Below are 15820 nucleotides of genomic sequence, written 5' to 3'. Positions count from 1 at the left end.
AAGCTGAGCAGGTTCATGCTTCCTAGAAAAAACTACTATCTCAGTCTTCTCCGGAGAGAATTCGATACCTAGCTGTAAAGCCCAAGCAGACAAATTGTCCAAGGTATCTTGCAATGGTCCTTGCAAATCGGCAGCTTTGGCTCCTGTAACAGAGATTACACTGTCGTCTGCAAGTTGTCTTATCGTGCATGAATTTGCCAGACATCCGTCGATGTCATTTACATAAAAGTTGTTAAGAAGGGGGCTTAAACATGAGCCCTGGGGAAGACCCATGTAGCTAATGCGAAAAGTTGCCAAATCGCCATGCGTAAAATGCATGTGCTTTTCGGACAACAAGTTGTGCAAAAAATTGTTCAAAATTGGAGAAAATCCTTGTCGGTGAAGTTTACCCGAAAGAATGTCAATAGAAACGGAATCAAAAGCCCCATTAATGTCCAAGAACGCAGACGCCATTTGTTCTTTACGAGCATACGCCAGCTGAATATCTGTTGAAAGCAACGCAAGACAATCATTCGTCCCTTTGGCACGGCGGAAGCCAAATTGAGTTTCTGATAGTAGACCATTTGATTCGACCCAGTGGTCTAAACGACGGAGTATCATTTTTTCCATCAATTTCCGGATACAGGATAGCATTGCAATCGGCCTATAAGAGTTGTGATTAGAAGCTGGTTTCCCTGGTTTTTGGATGGCGATCACCTTCACTTGCCTCCAATCCTGCGGTACAATGTTTTGCTCCAGGAACTTATTGAACAAGTTCAACAAGCGCCTCTTGGCATTGCCGGGTAGATTCTTCAACAAGTTGAATTTGATTCTATCTAATCCAGGCGCGTTATTGTTACAGGACAGGAGGGCAACTGAAAGTTCTGCCATCGTAAAAGGTGATTCTATCGCGTCGTGGCCCGGAGACGCATCGCGAACAATATTTTGCTCAGGAACAGAGTCCGGACATACTTTCCTGGCAAAATCAAATATCCACCTACTTGAAGACTCCTCGCTTTCGTTGACCGTTACGCGATTCCGCATTCTTCGGGCTGTGTTCCAAAGAGTGCTCATCGATGTCTCCCTCGACGTCTCGTTCACGAACCGACGCCAATATCCACGTTTCTTTGCTTTAGCCAAGCTTTTAAGCTTGGTATCAAGCTCCGAATACCGTAAATAGTCGCCAGGTATACCCTCCGTCTGGTAGGCCTTAAACGCGTCGGATCTTTGCGTGTAGACATCGGAGCACTCTTGGTCCCACCACGGAGTGGGAGGCCGTTCTTTGATCGTTACGCCGGGATATTTCTTCGTTTGGGCTTGCAACGCGGCGTCGAGAATCAAGCCCGCGAGGAGGTTGTATTCTTCAAGTGGTGAATGATGTTGAATCGACTCGACCGCTTTTGAAATCATTTCCTCGTATAACTTCCAATCGACATTTCGTGTGAGGTCATACGGAATGTCAATTGGTCGCATGCGAGTTGACCCGTTAGTAATTGAAATAAGAATAGGCAGATGGTCGCTACCGTGAGGATCGAGGATTACCTTCCATGTGCAATCCAACCGTAGCGACGTCGAACATAAGGATAGATCCAAAGCGCTTGGGCGCGCTGGAGGTTTCGGGATACGTGTCATTTCACCGTTGTTTAAAATAGTCATGTCGAAGTCATCGCAAAGGTTATAGATTAAAGAGGAGCGGTTATCATTGTATGGGGAACCCCAAGCCACGCCATGAGAGTTGAAGTCTCCCAAAATCAAACGTGGCGAGGGAAGAAGTTCTATTAAATCAAAGAGCAGCCGTTGCCCAACCTGTGCTCTGGGGGGAATATATATTGAGGCAATACAAAGCTCTTTACCTTGTATTGTCATTTGACATGCGACAACTTCGATGCCTGGAATCGAGGGGAGGTTAATACGATAGAAAGAATAGCACTTTTTAATCCCTAAAAGTACTCCTCCATATGGGGTGTCTCGATCAAGGCGAATAATATTAAAATCATGGAAGTTGAGATCAATATTTGAAGTAAGCCAAGTTTCACAAAGGGAAAATGCATCGCATTTGTTTTTATTTATCAAAACTTTAAACGAATCAATTTTTGGTAAAATACTTCTACAATTCCACTGTAAGACAGAGATAGAATCCTTCATATACGCAGTTGAATTAGGCATCGAAGGATACAATCGCTGCAAGGAGAGGCCATTGGGCAGTCAACTGCTTCAAAAACGATCTAACTGTTGGGAGGAATGCTGTAAGAAAAATTTTAATTGGATCGGGTACATTGAAAGTTTCAAAAATCCAGTCCACAATGTCAGAAAATTTCACTAATCCAGAGTTTGTTTCATCAACTGGGAGTGTAAAAGGAGCAACTGGGGTTTTAGATGTTCCTGGTAGTGCTGGGAACTCCTTCTGGGACTTTAAATTTGCCAGCCCAGGAGGAGTTTGCTTCGGTTTTTCCGCAGCACTGTTTGGTTTGTTTGTAACCTTCATTTCACTTTGAGAAATCTTAGGACCTTTTCTGGGAAGTTTAGGAGAGGAAACACTTTTCCTCTTTCTAGACTCCCCAGGATTGGCGTAAGATGCTCCCGCTGGTGAATCGTCAGAATCGGTTTCCTCAGAGGGCAACAGATCGAAGGGGTTCGAAGTAACGGGAGAAGTGGTAACGGTCTTCTTCAGCATGTCAGCGTAGGAACGCTTTGAACGCTCTTTGAGAGACCGTTTTATTTTATCCCTGCGCTGCATGTACACCGCACATGTCGAGAGCTCATGCAGATTTTCTCCGCAGTGAATACACTTTTCAGCGTTAACACTGCAAGAATCTTCCGCATGAGACTCCCCACACTTGCCACAACGTGCCTTATTGCAGCAGTAGGCGGCTGTATGGCCTAACTGCTTGCAATTCAGGCAGTTCATGACGCGGGGCACGTAGAGCCTCACAGGGAGACGAACCCGGTGGATCGAGACGTGGCTTGGTAGTGCAGACCCGGCGAACGTAACTCGAAACGAGTCTGACGGAGTGTATACTGTTTTGCCACCGATGATCGATGCTGACCGCAATTGCTTGCAGTCGAGCACCTTTACTTCGGGACACGTTTTGTTCTTAAAGCACCCTTTGGCACTTTGCAGTATACACTCGACGGACAGACTCGAATCGGTTTAACACCGTCGATCTCCACGTCTCGTGCGGGTATGTAAACGCGATACTCGCGTGTGAAGAGCTCAGAGCAAGCTATATCGTTGGCCTCTTTCAGGTTACCGACCACGACACGGAGCTTGTTAGGCCGGACCTTGGAAATTTCGGTCACGCCCTTGTACTCCTTCGTCAGGTCTTTAGAAATCTGCAAGAGGTTCAACTTTTTCGATTTCGGTCCTGCCTTTGGCCGAAAATAAACAGTATAGCTGCCCTGGGCTCCGTCTGGGTAAAGCCTTGGGCGAGGGGGGACTGAAGAATGAACAGGGGAGGGGGTAACAGAAGGGTCAGGGTCAGAGGGGTTCGGGGATGGTGGCGCGGGAGGCGAGGGATCTACATCCATCGCGCTATGTTTAGCGCACTAGCGCTGACAAGAACACGTACCTTTTTATTTCTCCCTTCCAGTAAGGTTGGTTGTCCGATCGTTCGAAGTAGCAGCCGTTACAGCCAGCAGCACCAATACAGCAGCACCAAACAGCCACCAGCAGCGAGCCAGGTGTGAGATCACTCCACACAGCGATACGACTCGCTGACACTGATGGCTTCTTCTTTTTCCTCGTTTGTGTCTCGTCCACTGCTGTAGCACAATCCAGCCAGCAGCCAAATCGGCTTACGCACCAGCTGGCAGTCACGATGCGAAACAGTTGCACAAAGGAACGACCTTGAACCCGGATTTATTTCACTCGACCAGGCAAACAATGCCAACACTTGTTCACACGTCTTTTGTTTTATACTCTATCGGACCGATCACCAAACACGTCCAGTACTGATGCGTGTTCGGCACAGAATCATGAGTGAGTTTATGTAGTCTTCGGAATATGTTTCTTTTCATAGCTGGATTTCACATTTTTAAACATAACAGGCAAAGTAATAATCCGTTTGCAAAACAAATCAATAGAGTCTTATGGGACAACAAGACCTTTCATATGACACTGATTTTATGAAAATCGGTCCAGCCATCTCTGAGAAAATCGAGTGAGATTGAGAGAGCGTTACACACACACACACATACGCACACACACACATACAGAAAATGCTCAGCTCGTCGAACTGAGTCGAGTGATATACGTCATTCGGCCCTTTTGAGCACTTTTATACCTTTAGTTTTTTCAGTGATTGCTATACCTTTCTAGGAGAAAGGCAAAACGTGTGTTTTGTATGGCCAAATGCTTCTTTAGAACAACGTTTGCTTGTCAAATGTAACTAACAAAAGTTAAGTACAAAAAACTAACTTTTAAGTAATATTTATAGAAAATACTCTGTAACTCTGTACCCAATGAAGATTGGAATTTTGTTTGTTCAGCAAAGTTTCATATTTTTTTACGTTCTAAAACTTTGCTGAATAAGTCATTTCTCTATCTCTCAACACAAAAAAGCTAGTATAATTGACATATGAAAACCTATTGTAACACATGCTCGCCGTACTCAAATATGGGTGGATTGGGACAAATGAAACCTAAAGGAGTTTATAGTACTTCAGCTTAACTTCAAGGAAAGGTATTAACATCATGGTTTGCCCCTTTTTAACCTATACGTTCTTAATGTTATCGAAAAAATAAGCTAAAATATTATATAACTTTGTAAGGAAAAGTCCTGAAGAAACATGATGTTTGACAAAAATGTGTATTTTGTATGCCGTAACAATTCCTCCGAACAACATTTTCGTGTAAAATGCAACCAACAAAAGTTAAGTACAAAAAACTAACTTTTATGTAAGTTCCGCATAATATACTTTATAATTTTGTACCGAAAAAGATAGGATTTTCATTTGTTCAACAAAGTTTCATATTTTTAAATTTTCAACAACTTTACTGAATAAACCATTCCTCTATCTCTTGACACAAAAAAGTTATTTTTTTTATTTTTAGTATAGTAAACTTTTCAATTTTTTAGACAATTTGCGATTATGCGGGTCATTCATACAAACAAATGATCCGAAGACACTATCAAGCTAGGATGAAGGTGAAAGGTGTTATGGAATTAAGTTCCACTTTTTGCCGTTTTGGACCACTGTGTGATGGGACTGCCATCTTAGGTGTAGCTGGCAGGATACAGTATTTCATAATTCGTCACCCGCTTTGAGTCAGACGCTGTTGTACGCCGCCCCTAATATGGGGACACAGCCACGTACGACCCCCTTCCCAGTCAGCATATGACCATAGTTTCCACCGGGGGTTGGTTACCCAATCTCCACTAAGGTTACTCTTATCTCGGTCGGCACCTCGTGGAGGTTGGGATGGGAGTTGCTGGACAAAGGTGAATGACCGTATTAGAGTCTTAAGTTACACGTGTCCAACCATTTACCAACCAACAGTTAGTTATGATTCAAATAAAAATACATCAATAATATCATAAGCCTATAGAAATGTTTGTGGAAATTTTCATTCAAATTAAAAAAGGTCGAATAAAATTGTTGTCAATTTTTCAGGAAATTGCCCATAAACAGATAGAAACAAGCCGTTAGGTAACTATTTACCCTATTTTGAATTTTGAATCTGGTTAGGGGCCATCCACATACCACGTGGACAGATTTTTAGTTTAAATAGTTTATTTGACAGTGGACAGATTTTTAACGATTTTACAAAAGCTCGGAAGTGCGTAAAGTCACTTGCAACATTTGCATTGCTTCCGATGAAAATGTTTGAACGTTTTTCTTCGATTTTTAACCTAGAGCTCGTTATCCAACGATCCGAATGCAATAGCAACCTGTCGAGAATGTCGCGGTTACAGACTATCCTAGAAAACTCCCATTAAAAATTCGATTGGTACAGACAAAAATGTTTATTCAATAGGAACAACGGCTCCATGAATTAATACTTTATGCAAAGTAGGAGTCATTGGATGCAAGGATAGAGCCAAGAGTGTAATCTACGAACTTGGATGTATCTATGGCGTGGAACTAAGCCAATAACATTACCGGTAGCTGATAAGTTGAATTCTTCGATGATTTTCACAACTCATGAGTTCAGATGGTCCAATATCACCAGTTTGACCAGAAACATGCAGGCTTTCATTTGCAATAGACTGTTTACATTGAAACTCATTAATATTTAACTTACTTCATATAATATGACATATAAAAAATCTCATTTACAGCATTTTTGTGTTTATTAAAATGTTCCCTGGCAATATCGAGAATATTTTTAAGTCTTCTAGATTTACCGATTGATTAAACTAACCTTCTTTGACAAAATCCATAGTTAGTTTGCTAATAAATCACTAAGTTGCACTTGATTGTTTTGAAAAACAGTGAACGGTACGGGGGCATCGAGTGCAACAACAGTAAGCTAAGTTTTTATCGATTTCAACCAGCTGTAACAAAGATTAACAATACTTCCGGATGCTCATGAGCTGTCAAAAGATTCAGTAGGTGAACATGGTTGGCAAACTTTTGCTTTTTTGACTTTTGATCAGGTTTTTGCTCGATTTACTCTTATGCAGGGGCCTATAAACGTCAACATTTTGCGTACCAATCATAAATTCATCACGGCGGTAATATTTCATATGAAATGCTTACAAAACTTATCTTATTCATTGAAAGTGCACATTGTACTGAAAACAAATGTTGAGCTCTTGTTTTTTTCCAACTAAAACGACATTTACTCGAGAATAAGTCTACCGACAAAAAGAGACGTTTACTCTATAACACTTGTTTTAGGGCAAACCAACCAAAAAGTGGGTACCAGAAACGCTGGTACCAGAATCAATGAGTGGTAGATGGAAAATGTATGGAGTTTGACAGCCACAAGAGCCCCCTGCTCTTATGCAGGACTGTCATTCGCACACTTATTGCGCTCAGTGTGTTAATTTTACGTCAAGGCACAACTAGAACGGTACCTACACATTTTGACAACCAACACTCCCATAGAAAAAGAGCGAAAACGAAATGACTATGAAAGATATCACCAAGTAAGAAATATTTCAAGAGAGGGAGAACGGAACAACACTTCGGGCTGCTTTTTGTGACACATTGTGTGAGAACAAAGAGCTTCAGTTTGGGCAGTTTGCGTTGCGTTCCGGGTAGTAAAAATAGCAGAGAAAAGGAACCAAGAAAGGACCATATACATTTTTGAGAATTCATTTAAACACGATTCTCAATGGCGTGGACGTGTTTCTTGGGACATATTACGCACGTCCAGACATGTTTCTGTCCCGGTATTCATATATACAAGCGCTACATGCATTCCCTACTGATACCGTTCATTAGGGTGGTGATGACTTGTATAAAAAAAATGTCCTTCGTTGCATTTAGAAGTTCGTTCAGCCGAAAAGTGAAACTTTAACCGATCGAGTATTTGAATTTTTGTTTTTGGATAACACCAGACTTCGATGTTTCATGCATTTTTAAGACATATGGCATCAGAATTTTCTGATATTCACAAATTCATGAACTACCTGTGAATTTTTTTCATTGGTCAAAAAATAATGCTTTCGTGTATTCGAAGTCAGATTGAGCTGAAGTTTAGTATGGGAACTTTTTTCGAAGACGAAACTATTGAGCCCTACTTCTGAACGAAATTCGAAAAGTCGATTTCCATTTCTACCCTACTGTTCATGTATGAGACATATTGCGGTTTTCTGCGTGGGGAAACCATTTTTAGTTTTGAAACAAAACCCATTGAGCAGCACTGAAAATTAGCTCCTAAATTATTTCAGCAGGAGTCAAATGAAGTGCAAAAAAAAATAATACTATAATCGTTCGTTTGTCAAATCCGATAGTCATAGGCGTAGCCAGAGGGGGGCAGGGGGGCCGTTGACCCCCCCCTAAATGTTGACATTGGTGCAGAATTTTGTTTTCAATAACTCTAATAGCACAAAACGACATCTTTAGCCCATAGAAACATCTGTGTAAAGTATCAGGTAGTTAAAAAATAATTGATTGAAATGTCCGCGCTATGTTGCGTGGAATTGCACAGGTTTTTCAGTTGATCCACCAAGGATATTGCAGCGGCAAAAGTACCGGGCAGATCCGCCTGCATCAACTAGCTTAGTGTATGGAACCGAGCTGTGACAATTCCTTACCTTGATTCTCTTGTAACCTGACTGGAAACACGGTTCGATGAAGATAGTGCACCTGCCTACGCGTTGTCCTTGCTTCACCCCGCTAACGTAATACGCATGTCGTTGGAAGAGTTCAAGCGCAAAACCGAAAAATCCGTAATTTTTTATGAGGTTGACAATTTTGTTGGAGAGGTGGAAGTTTTGTATCAATATTGCAGTAGCATGAGAGCAGGTCGTAAGAACTTGGAAGAGTTGGATCTCATAGACCTGCTTGCTAAAGTACGTTCTTTCTTCCCTGCGACTGAGAAAGCAGTTAAAATTGCACTTGCTCTACCATGGAAACATGCACGATTGAACGCTCGTTCAACACATTACGTCGGGTGAAAACCTGGCTGAGGTCAACAATATTTGAACAGTGGTTGAGTGCTCTCTGCTTGCTGAGGGTTCATCGGTAGATGGTCAACATTAATCGTGAAGAGACATGAACCGCTTCCGGAACGTTTGACGTTTGATGCCCGAGGATTTTATTGAGAATCTTGACTGTGTCTTCAATCTTCACATCCTTGGGAAGCTTTGACAGGATGTAGCTGAGATAGCGGCTGTGCGAATGGGTTTCCAGCTTTCGAAGAAGTAAACGTACCTTCGCCGCATCATTCAGCTGGCCTGCATCGTTCTCGAAGAGGTCCTGGTAGTGGTTAAACAACAACGTCCGAACGTAACTCCGTTTTCTTCGTCGAAGACAAACTCGATGATGTTCGAGAAGAGGGACTCCAAAATCTGCTCCGGGGTTTGATACTGACGCTGCTGCTGCTGGACCGCTTTCCGCTGTAAAATTTGGGCCATCTTGTGAATCATATCTTTAGGAGCTGATCAACTCTATCTTCTGCCATGCTCGTGGATTCTTGAGATCCTCGTCGCCAAAATAATATGTCCAAAGGTTTAAATGAACTTAAGAGTTTTTAGTAAAGAACATCTATTTATATTTGAGGTTGGACAAAGAATTATCAAATTTTCCACTCTGATGTCAAGGACAACTTTTCACTGGTTGCCTTGATGTAACAATCACTATAGACTAGTATTTATTCTATTTTTCAAAACACATTAAAGTCGTTTTTTACGCGGGGGATACGTGCCGCGTAAAAAAAAACGCGAATTCTGGAATCTGCGTAAAAATAGCGTAAATTTCGGAATCCACGTAAAAAAAACCGCGTAAAAAGCGACTTTAGTGTACCATTTTTTTACTTCTAAAATTTTGGTGAGCTTGCCCCCTCCCTATTTGAAATTCTGGCTACGCCCATGCCGATAGTCATTGCCCCAAGCAACACTCAAAGAAAAGCACAATGTGTGGTGTCGCCCATTTTGGCAAATGCACCAAGTGTACTCAGTCGCATTTTTTCGGTGCGAAAGAAATGCAAAAGAGCGAATGGGTAGAAGAGAACACAAACGAAATATCGGGAGTGGCACACACGGTTTGATGGCAAATGTGTTGTGTGTAAATTCGTGTGGTTCTGTCTGCACTGAGGTGAATTCCAGCTTATGTGCATCGGCGTGCCTTTTTGAAAATAACGTGAGGTAATAGGTCATTTTTTACTGTTACAGTCTACAGATAAAAATACGATATACCCCACGGATGTTTTCATGTTTTATGTTTGTATGTTCTAAAATTTGCGTCCCATTTTTCCAACTCTTTTTAGAATTATAATAAAATTAAATATTTAATTGGCATCGAGATAAATTTAATAAAACTCAACCTGCCAGTGCTGTATTTACTCTACTACTAATGATTTTTTCATAAATTTCCTTTTTATCCTTGCCTTCATTTTTTGCGTACTGTGGGAATCAAGTCTTAGCGTTGACACTCCGTTGTAAACCATACAGTCATGGAGAAAATAATAAATACACTTGCAGTGTTGGATAATTTTTCCTATTTGCGCACTGATTTTAATTGTTGTATGATGTTATGTTACGTCATTAAAATTCGCAGACACTCTTTTTAAAAGAGGCACGGAGAAATGACTGGAGAAATTTCTTTGTCGGTGATTCCGAAATTTTTTTGAATGAGTTAGTGTTTTTAAAGTGGCGACAAAAATAAATACACTATTGAAATAAATATACAAAACAATCCAAATTAGCTTTATTTCTCTACATATCGTTAGCAAAGTGACCTTCAACGTTACAAAACTCACTTTCAGTATTTTGTGGCTTGTCCTTTGTTTTGTAAAGCCATATTCAATCTTCCGGGTATGTTTACCACCAGGTTTTCACGAGTGGAAGCTGAACTAGCATTTCACGCTGCCTGCCCGACGTTCCATAAGTCTGTTTTATTCTTTGGATGATGCTTTGCAACCTAGACTTTCCCAATCTTCCATAGAATTTCTAAAGGGTTTAAATTAAAAGTCTGCGCTGGTCAAACTAACTTTTATATTTCCGTTTAAAAATCATCTTCGTGTTTTAATGCTGTATGTTTAGGGTCGTTACTCTCCAACGAAAAAGCATGTTTTCATTGGCATACGGAAGCATTGCGCTACGTAAAATATCTACACAGTCGTTAGTATACATAGTATATGTTATAAAATCAATGGGTTCCATACCAGCATCAGAAAACAGTATTACACCGTTTTGTGGTCACTTCCAAATTCTACTACTTTGGTGGTTAATTGTGCTTTGAAGGCAATATTTACCGGTCTCCTCACCAGCTGCTGACCGTTTGAAACAAAAAGGTTAAATTTCGACCCATCCGACCAAAACACGATGTGCCATTTAGTTTCACCCTAGTCTAAAAACTTTTTAGAAAATTCAGTTCTTGCCAAAATGTGTCGCTTTTGAAGTAGAATAAAGTTTCCTGTGTACCAAGGTGGTCGATTTTGCTTCCATATGCCGAATAAAACATGCCACTTTGCCAGATCTCTATGCAGTATAACGATCCTAAACATACAGTATTGAAAACACGAAGATGATTTTCAAACGAAAATATAAAATTATTAGTTTGACCAGCGCAGACTTTTAATTTAAACCCTTTAGAAATTCTATGGAAGATTGGGAAAGTCTAGGTTGCAAAGCATCATCCAAAGAATAAAACAGACTTATGGAACGTCGGGCAGGCAGCGTTAAATGCTAGTTCAGCTTCCACTCGTGAAAACCTGGTGGTAAACATACCCGGAAGATTGAATATGGCTTTACAAAACAAAAAACAGGCCACAAAATTTTAAAAGTGAGTTTTGTAACCTAAAGAATCACTTTGCTAACAATATGTAGAGAAATAAAGCTAATTTGGATTGTTTTGTATATATATTTCAATAGTGTATTTATTTTTGTCGCCACTTTAAAAACACTAACTCACGCAAAAAAATTTCAGAATCACCGACAAAGAAATTTCTCCAGTTATTTCTCCGTTCTACCTTCAAAAAGAGTGTCTGCAGATCTTAATGACGTAACATAACATCATACAACAATTAAAATCACTGCGCAAATAGGAAAAATCATCCAACAATGCAAGTGTATTTATTTTTTTCTCCATGACTGTAAATCACCACTTTGGTGAAAATTGCAAACACTGTGTATTCACTGAACGGTTGTCAATCCAATTCAATTATCCTAATGTTCGCTCCTACCAACCACAAACGTCTATTTTCTTCTTCTCTGTGATGCCATTTAGACAGAAATAATGCCACAAAAATACTCCAGCAATTAATTCTGCCCACACGTAGCATATTGCGAGTTCTAATTTGTATTAAGTGGTTGATCCTTTGCATAGAAAAAAAATCGAATTAATTATGTTACCAACAATCTCGAAACCGTGGTCCGAAAACGTAATTGATTGGAAGTGATATGTTTTCATCGCACTGCCCATTCTTTCGGCCGATTTTTTTTTTCATATTTCTTTTTCGCGGTACACGTAAATGATACTGAAGGTTTCGCATATCTACGGAAAGGCCGAAATAGAGCCACTCGAAAGCTCGCCCGTCGCTGTGATACACCTATCTTTCATTTTCAATTTGTCACGCTTCACCAGAGGAGAAAGATAATTTCATCATGCAACAGTGCTCCCGATTATCGGATGGCATCGAGAAAATTAATGAAGCCTCCCTGCAGATCGACCAGTTGAGCATCATCGTAGAGGAGCAGCGAAAGAACGTCGTCGAGGCGGCCCTGAGATGCGAGCAAATGCTGGTTGGAATCGAAACATGTACGTAAACCATAAACCGGAACAGACGGTTTTTGTCTCACGAGTTCCGTACGGTGGCAATGCGATCTCACGTGTGCTCATTGGCGTGCGAGGCATGCGACTAGCCGTCCGCCTCGTTCTTGTTTATATCGGTTGTTTTTGCTTTCGTTTTTTTTTAATCCCAACGCCAATTTTATAGAGGATTGTTTCACCACACCGAACTCGATTTGATGAAGACCTTAATGTAATTGATTGCCGTTTTCTGGATTTTCTCTTTTCTGTTATCCACAGCCACCGAGAAAGCCAATTCCAAAAAAGTCGAAGCTTCGGAAAAATCTGTTGAAGTGGAGCAGCAGAAGAAGATTATAACCGTTGAGAAGGCGGAGGCTGAGGAGGCGCTTGCCGCTGCCCTGCCGGCACTGGAAGTGGCTCGACTCGCGCTTTCTGATCTTGACAAATCCGACATCACAGAGATTCGCAGCTTCGCTACCCCACCGGAGCCGGTGCAGGTGGTTTGCGAGTGTGTAGCCATCATCAAGGGTTTTAAGGAGATTTCCTGGAAAACTGCTAAGGGTATGATGTCCGAAGGAAACTTTCTGCGCAGTTTGCAGGAGCTAGATTGTGACCAAATCACGCAAAAACAGGTGGCTAATGTGCGAGCTCACATGAAGGTACGTTTAGGTTAATGGTTGTGATCAAGCGTTACGGTACTAACTTGTGATTTGTTTTTGGCTTAGAAATCTCAAAAGTTGGACGATATGAAAACCATTTCCAAAGCCGGTTTTGGATTGCTAAAATTTGTACGCGCCGTGCTCGGTTATTGCGATGTCTACCGTGAGGTAAAACCGAAGAAAGATCGGGTAGCATTTCTGGAAGCCGAGCTGGACAGTCAAATTCGGCTTTTGAACAAACTAACCAAAGAAATTAACAAGCTTGAGAGCGAGTTAAATGAGCTTAACAATCAGTATGCAGCAGCGATTAAAGAAAAACAAATGCTTCAGGAAATGATGGAACAAGCGGAACGGAGGCTACTCGCAGCGGATAAGCTCATTTCTGGGCTAAGCTCCGAAAGAGACAGATGGAAAATTGATTTGATAAATTTACAGCAAGAGAAAACTAAGGTGGTGGGAACCTATCTACTATCGGCTTCTTTTCTTGCCTATACAGGGCCCTTCTCGTGGGAGTTTCGTAATTCTATTCTGTTTGACGATTGGCTTCAGGACGTGCAGGAAAGAGACATTCCTTACCTTGAACCCTTCCGTATTTACTCCAGTCTCAGCAGTGATTTGGAAATGGCAACCTGGGCTTCCGAAGGGCTTCCTCCCGATGAACTGTCTGTCCAGAATGGCATACTGACAACTCGCGCGTCCCGGTTTCCGTTGTGCATCGATCCACAGCAGCAAGCACTGATGTGGATCAAAAAGCGTGAAGCGTCGAATAATCTAAAAATATTGAACTTTAACGAGAAGGACTTCCTGAAGCATTTGGAAATGGCTATAAAATATGGAAATCCCGTACTGTTCCAGGATGTGGATGACTACATCGATCCTGTGATCGATAACATTCTGGAAAAGAACATCAAAAGTAGGTCTATTTTGATTTTGATCTTATTGCTCAACATTTGTACTATTTTTTTTTATTTCGCAGGTCAAGGCGGTCGACAATTTGTATTGTTGGGTGATAAAGAAGTAGACGTAGACTCCAACTTCCGTTTGTATCTAACAACCAAACTGACGAATCCAAACTTCGATCCAGCCGTGTACGCCAAAGCACTAATCATCAACTACATGGTGACGATGAGCGGACTTGAGGACCAACTGCTAAGCGTTGTTGTTCGTGCCGAACGTCCTGACCTTGAAGAACGACGTGAATGTCTGATCGCCGAAACTAGTGCAAATAAAGTGCTGCTGAAAAACTTGGAAGACTCCCTGCTTCGGGAGCTGGCAACCTCAACCGGCAACATGCTGGACAACATCGAACTGGTGAATACGTTGGAGAACACCAAGGAGAAAGCGAGTGATGTGTCACAGAAGATAAAACTCGCAGAAGAGACTTCCGTTGACATTGAACAGCTTCGCAACGGATATCGGTTGGCTGCGCAACGTGGAGCGATTTTGTACTTTGTGCTCTCGGAGATGTCTGTCGTGAACCCAATGTATCAGTATTCTCTCAGCTCATACCTGGAAGTGTTTGTATATTCCCTGCGAAAAGCCGTTCCGGATAACATCCTTGCGAGACGGTTGGATAATATAATCGTAACGTTGACGCGCAACGTTTACGAATACGGCTGCATTGGGTTTTTCGAGAGGCACAAACTGTTGTTCAGCTTCCAGTTGACGGTAAAGTTGGAGCAAAGCTGCGGTCGGCTCACCCAAGCAGAAGTGGATTTCTTCATCAAGGGAAATATCTCGCTGGAAAAATCAGAACGAGCTTGTCCGGCGCGCTGGATCGGTGACAAGGGCTGGCAGGATATACTGCTGCTTGCGGATCTCTTTCCGGACAAATTCGGCGCACTGCCTGGACATATCGAGCAAAATGTTGCTGAGTGGACAAGCGTAAGTGATCTTTATTTTTTAATATAGCCCCGAGAAAAGTTATGTTGCGATGCTGATTTCATTCGAATTTATCAAAACTTTATTTTATTGGTGTTTATATTATTATTATTTCCTGTGTGGACTCATAACTGCGACCAGAGATTAGATCTGTTGTGATATTGCCCAGGTGTATTCTGTACTTCGCACTACTTATTATTGGCAGTATCACTATTGAAGTAAGTGATACGCTTATCATTCATATCCGTACTTGTGTATAAAGTTTTCAAGCTTACTGCTCTACTATACTGAGCCTCTGTATATCCTAACAATATCGTCTAGTTACAATTCCCTGGAGAGAACTTTCATACGTTACCTCCACCAGTTTTATTATAATAGGGACTTATTCTTGTTAGAAGGAGAATCTCAGAGGTACTGAAAAATTCAGATTGAAGGAAGGGTACGTGGTGAGGAGCCTGAGAATAAACTCATGCTAAAGTCCTTTGAAAACTGAAATGATCTGATTCTAGTAAGATTCGAACCCACGACCACCGGCTTATCAAAGTGGACTCTGTAACCTTGCGGCTACGAAGCGCGCCCTATTAGTGTTTAACTCAATTGCTAATCTGACAAATGTTCAAAAAGGACAACGCGGTATTCTCTTCGGTCCTGGGCTAATCGTCCCCTATTTTATAGGCGTCCCTACACTCGTAGATCCGCTTTAACCTGGTCAAACCACTTATCCAGTGACTTCCTCTATTTCTGATGCTGGTGGGGTCCTTGAAGAGAATCGATTTTACCGTACGTGCGACATGTCCGACCCATCGCAGCCTCCCGATCTTTGTCAAGTGCACGATGGGAATCTCTCAAAGTCCAGGTTTTCGGTATGTATTCCACCAAATATCGTACGCAACACTTCCCGTTCAAGTACGACCATTGCGTGTATGTCCTCCGTGAGC

At 41.6% G+C, this 15820-nt stretch overlaps 1 protein-coding gene across 1 annotated transcript in view; it reads left to right on the top strand.

Annotated features, from left to right (window-relative positions):
• Positions 1 to 15820, top strand: part of LOC129723260 (dynein axonemal heavy chain 10) — a 254555-nt gene that overhangs the window by 204461 nt on the left and 34274 nt on the right. Inside the window, exons 60-63 of the mRNA XM_055677373.1 lie at positions 12178 to 12351; positions 12622 to 13001; positions 13068 to 13914; positions 13978 to 14885. Coding sequence (XP_055533348.1) covers positions 12178 to 12351; positions 12622 to 13001; positions 13068 to 13914; positions 13978 to 14885 — 2309 coding nt within the window. The remainder of the gene's footprint in view (positions 1 to 12177; positions 12352 to 12621; positions 13002 to 13067; positions 13915 to 13977; positions 14886 to 15820) is intronic.

The sequence above is a fragment of the Wyeomyia smithii genome, chromosome 1, assembly GCF_029784165.1.
Source record: "Wyeomyia smithii strain HCP4-BCI-WySm-NY-G18 chromosome 1, ASM2978416v1, whole genome shotgun sequence".
Classification (NCBI taxonomy): Eukaryota; Metazoa; Arthropoda; class Insecta; order Diptera; family Culicidae; genus Wyeomyia; species Wyeomyia smithii.
The sequence above is the reverse complement of the archived record's forward strand: the minus strand, read 5'-3'. Positions and strand labels throughout refer to the sequence as shown.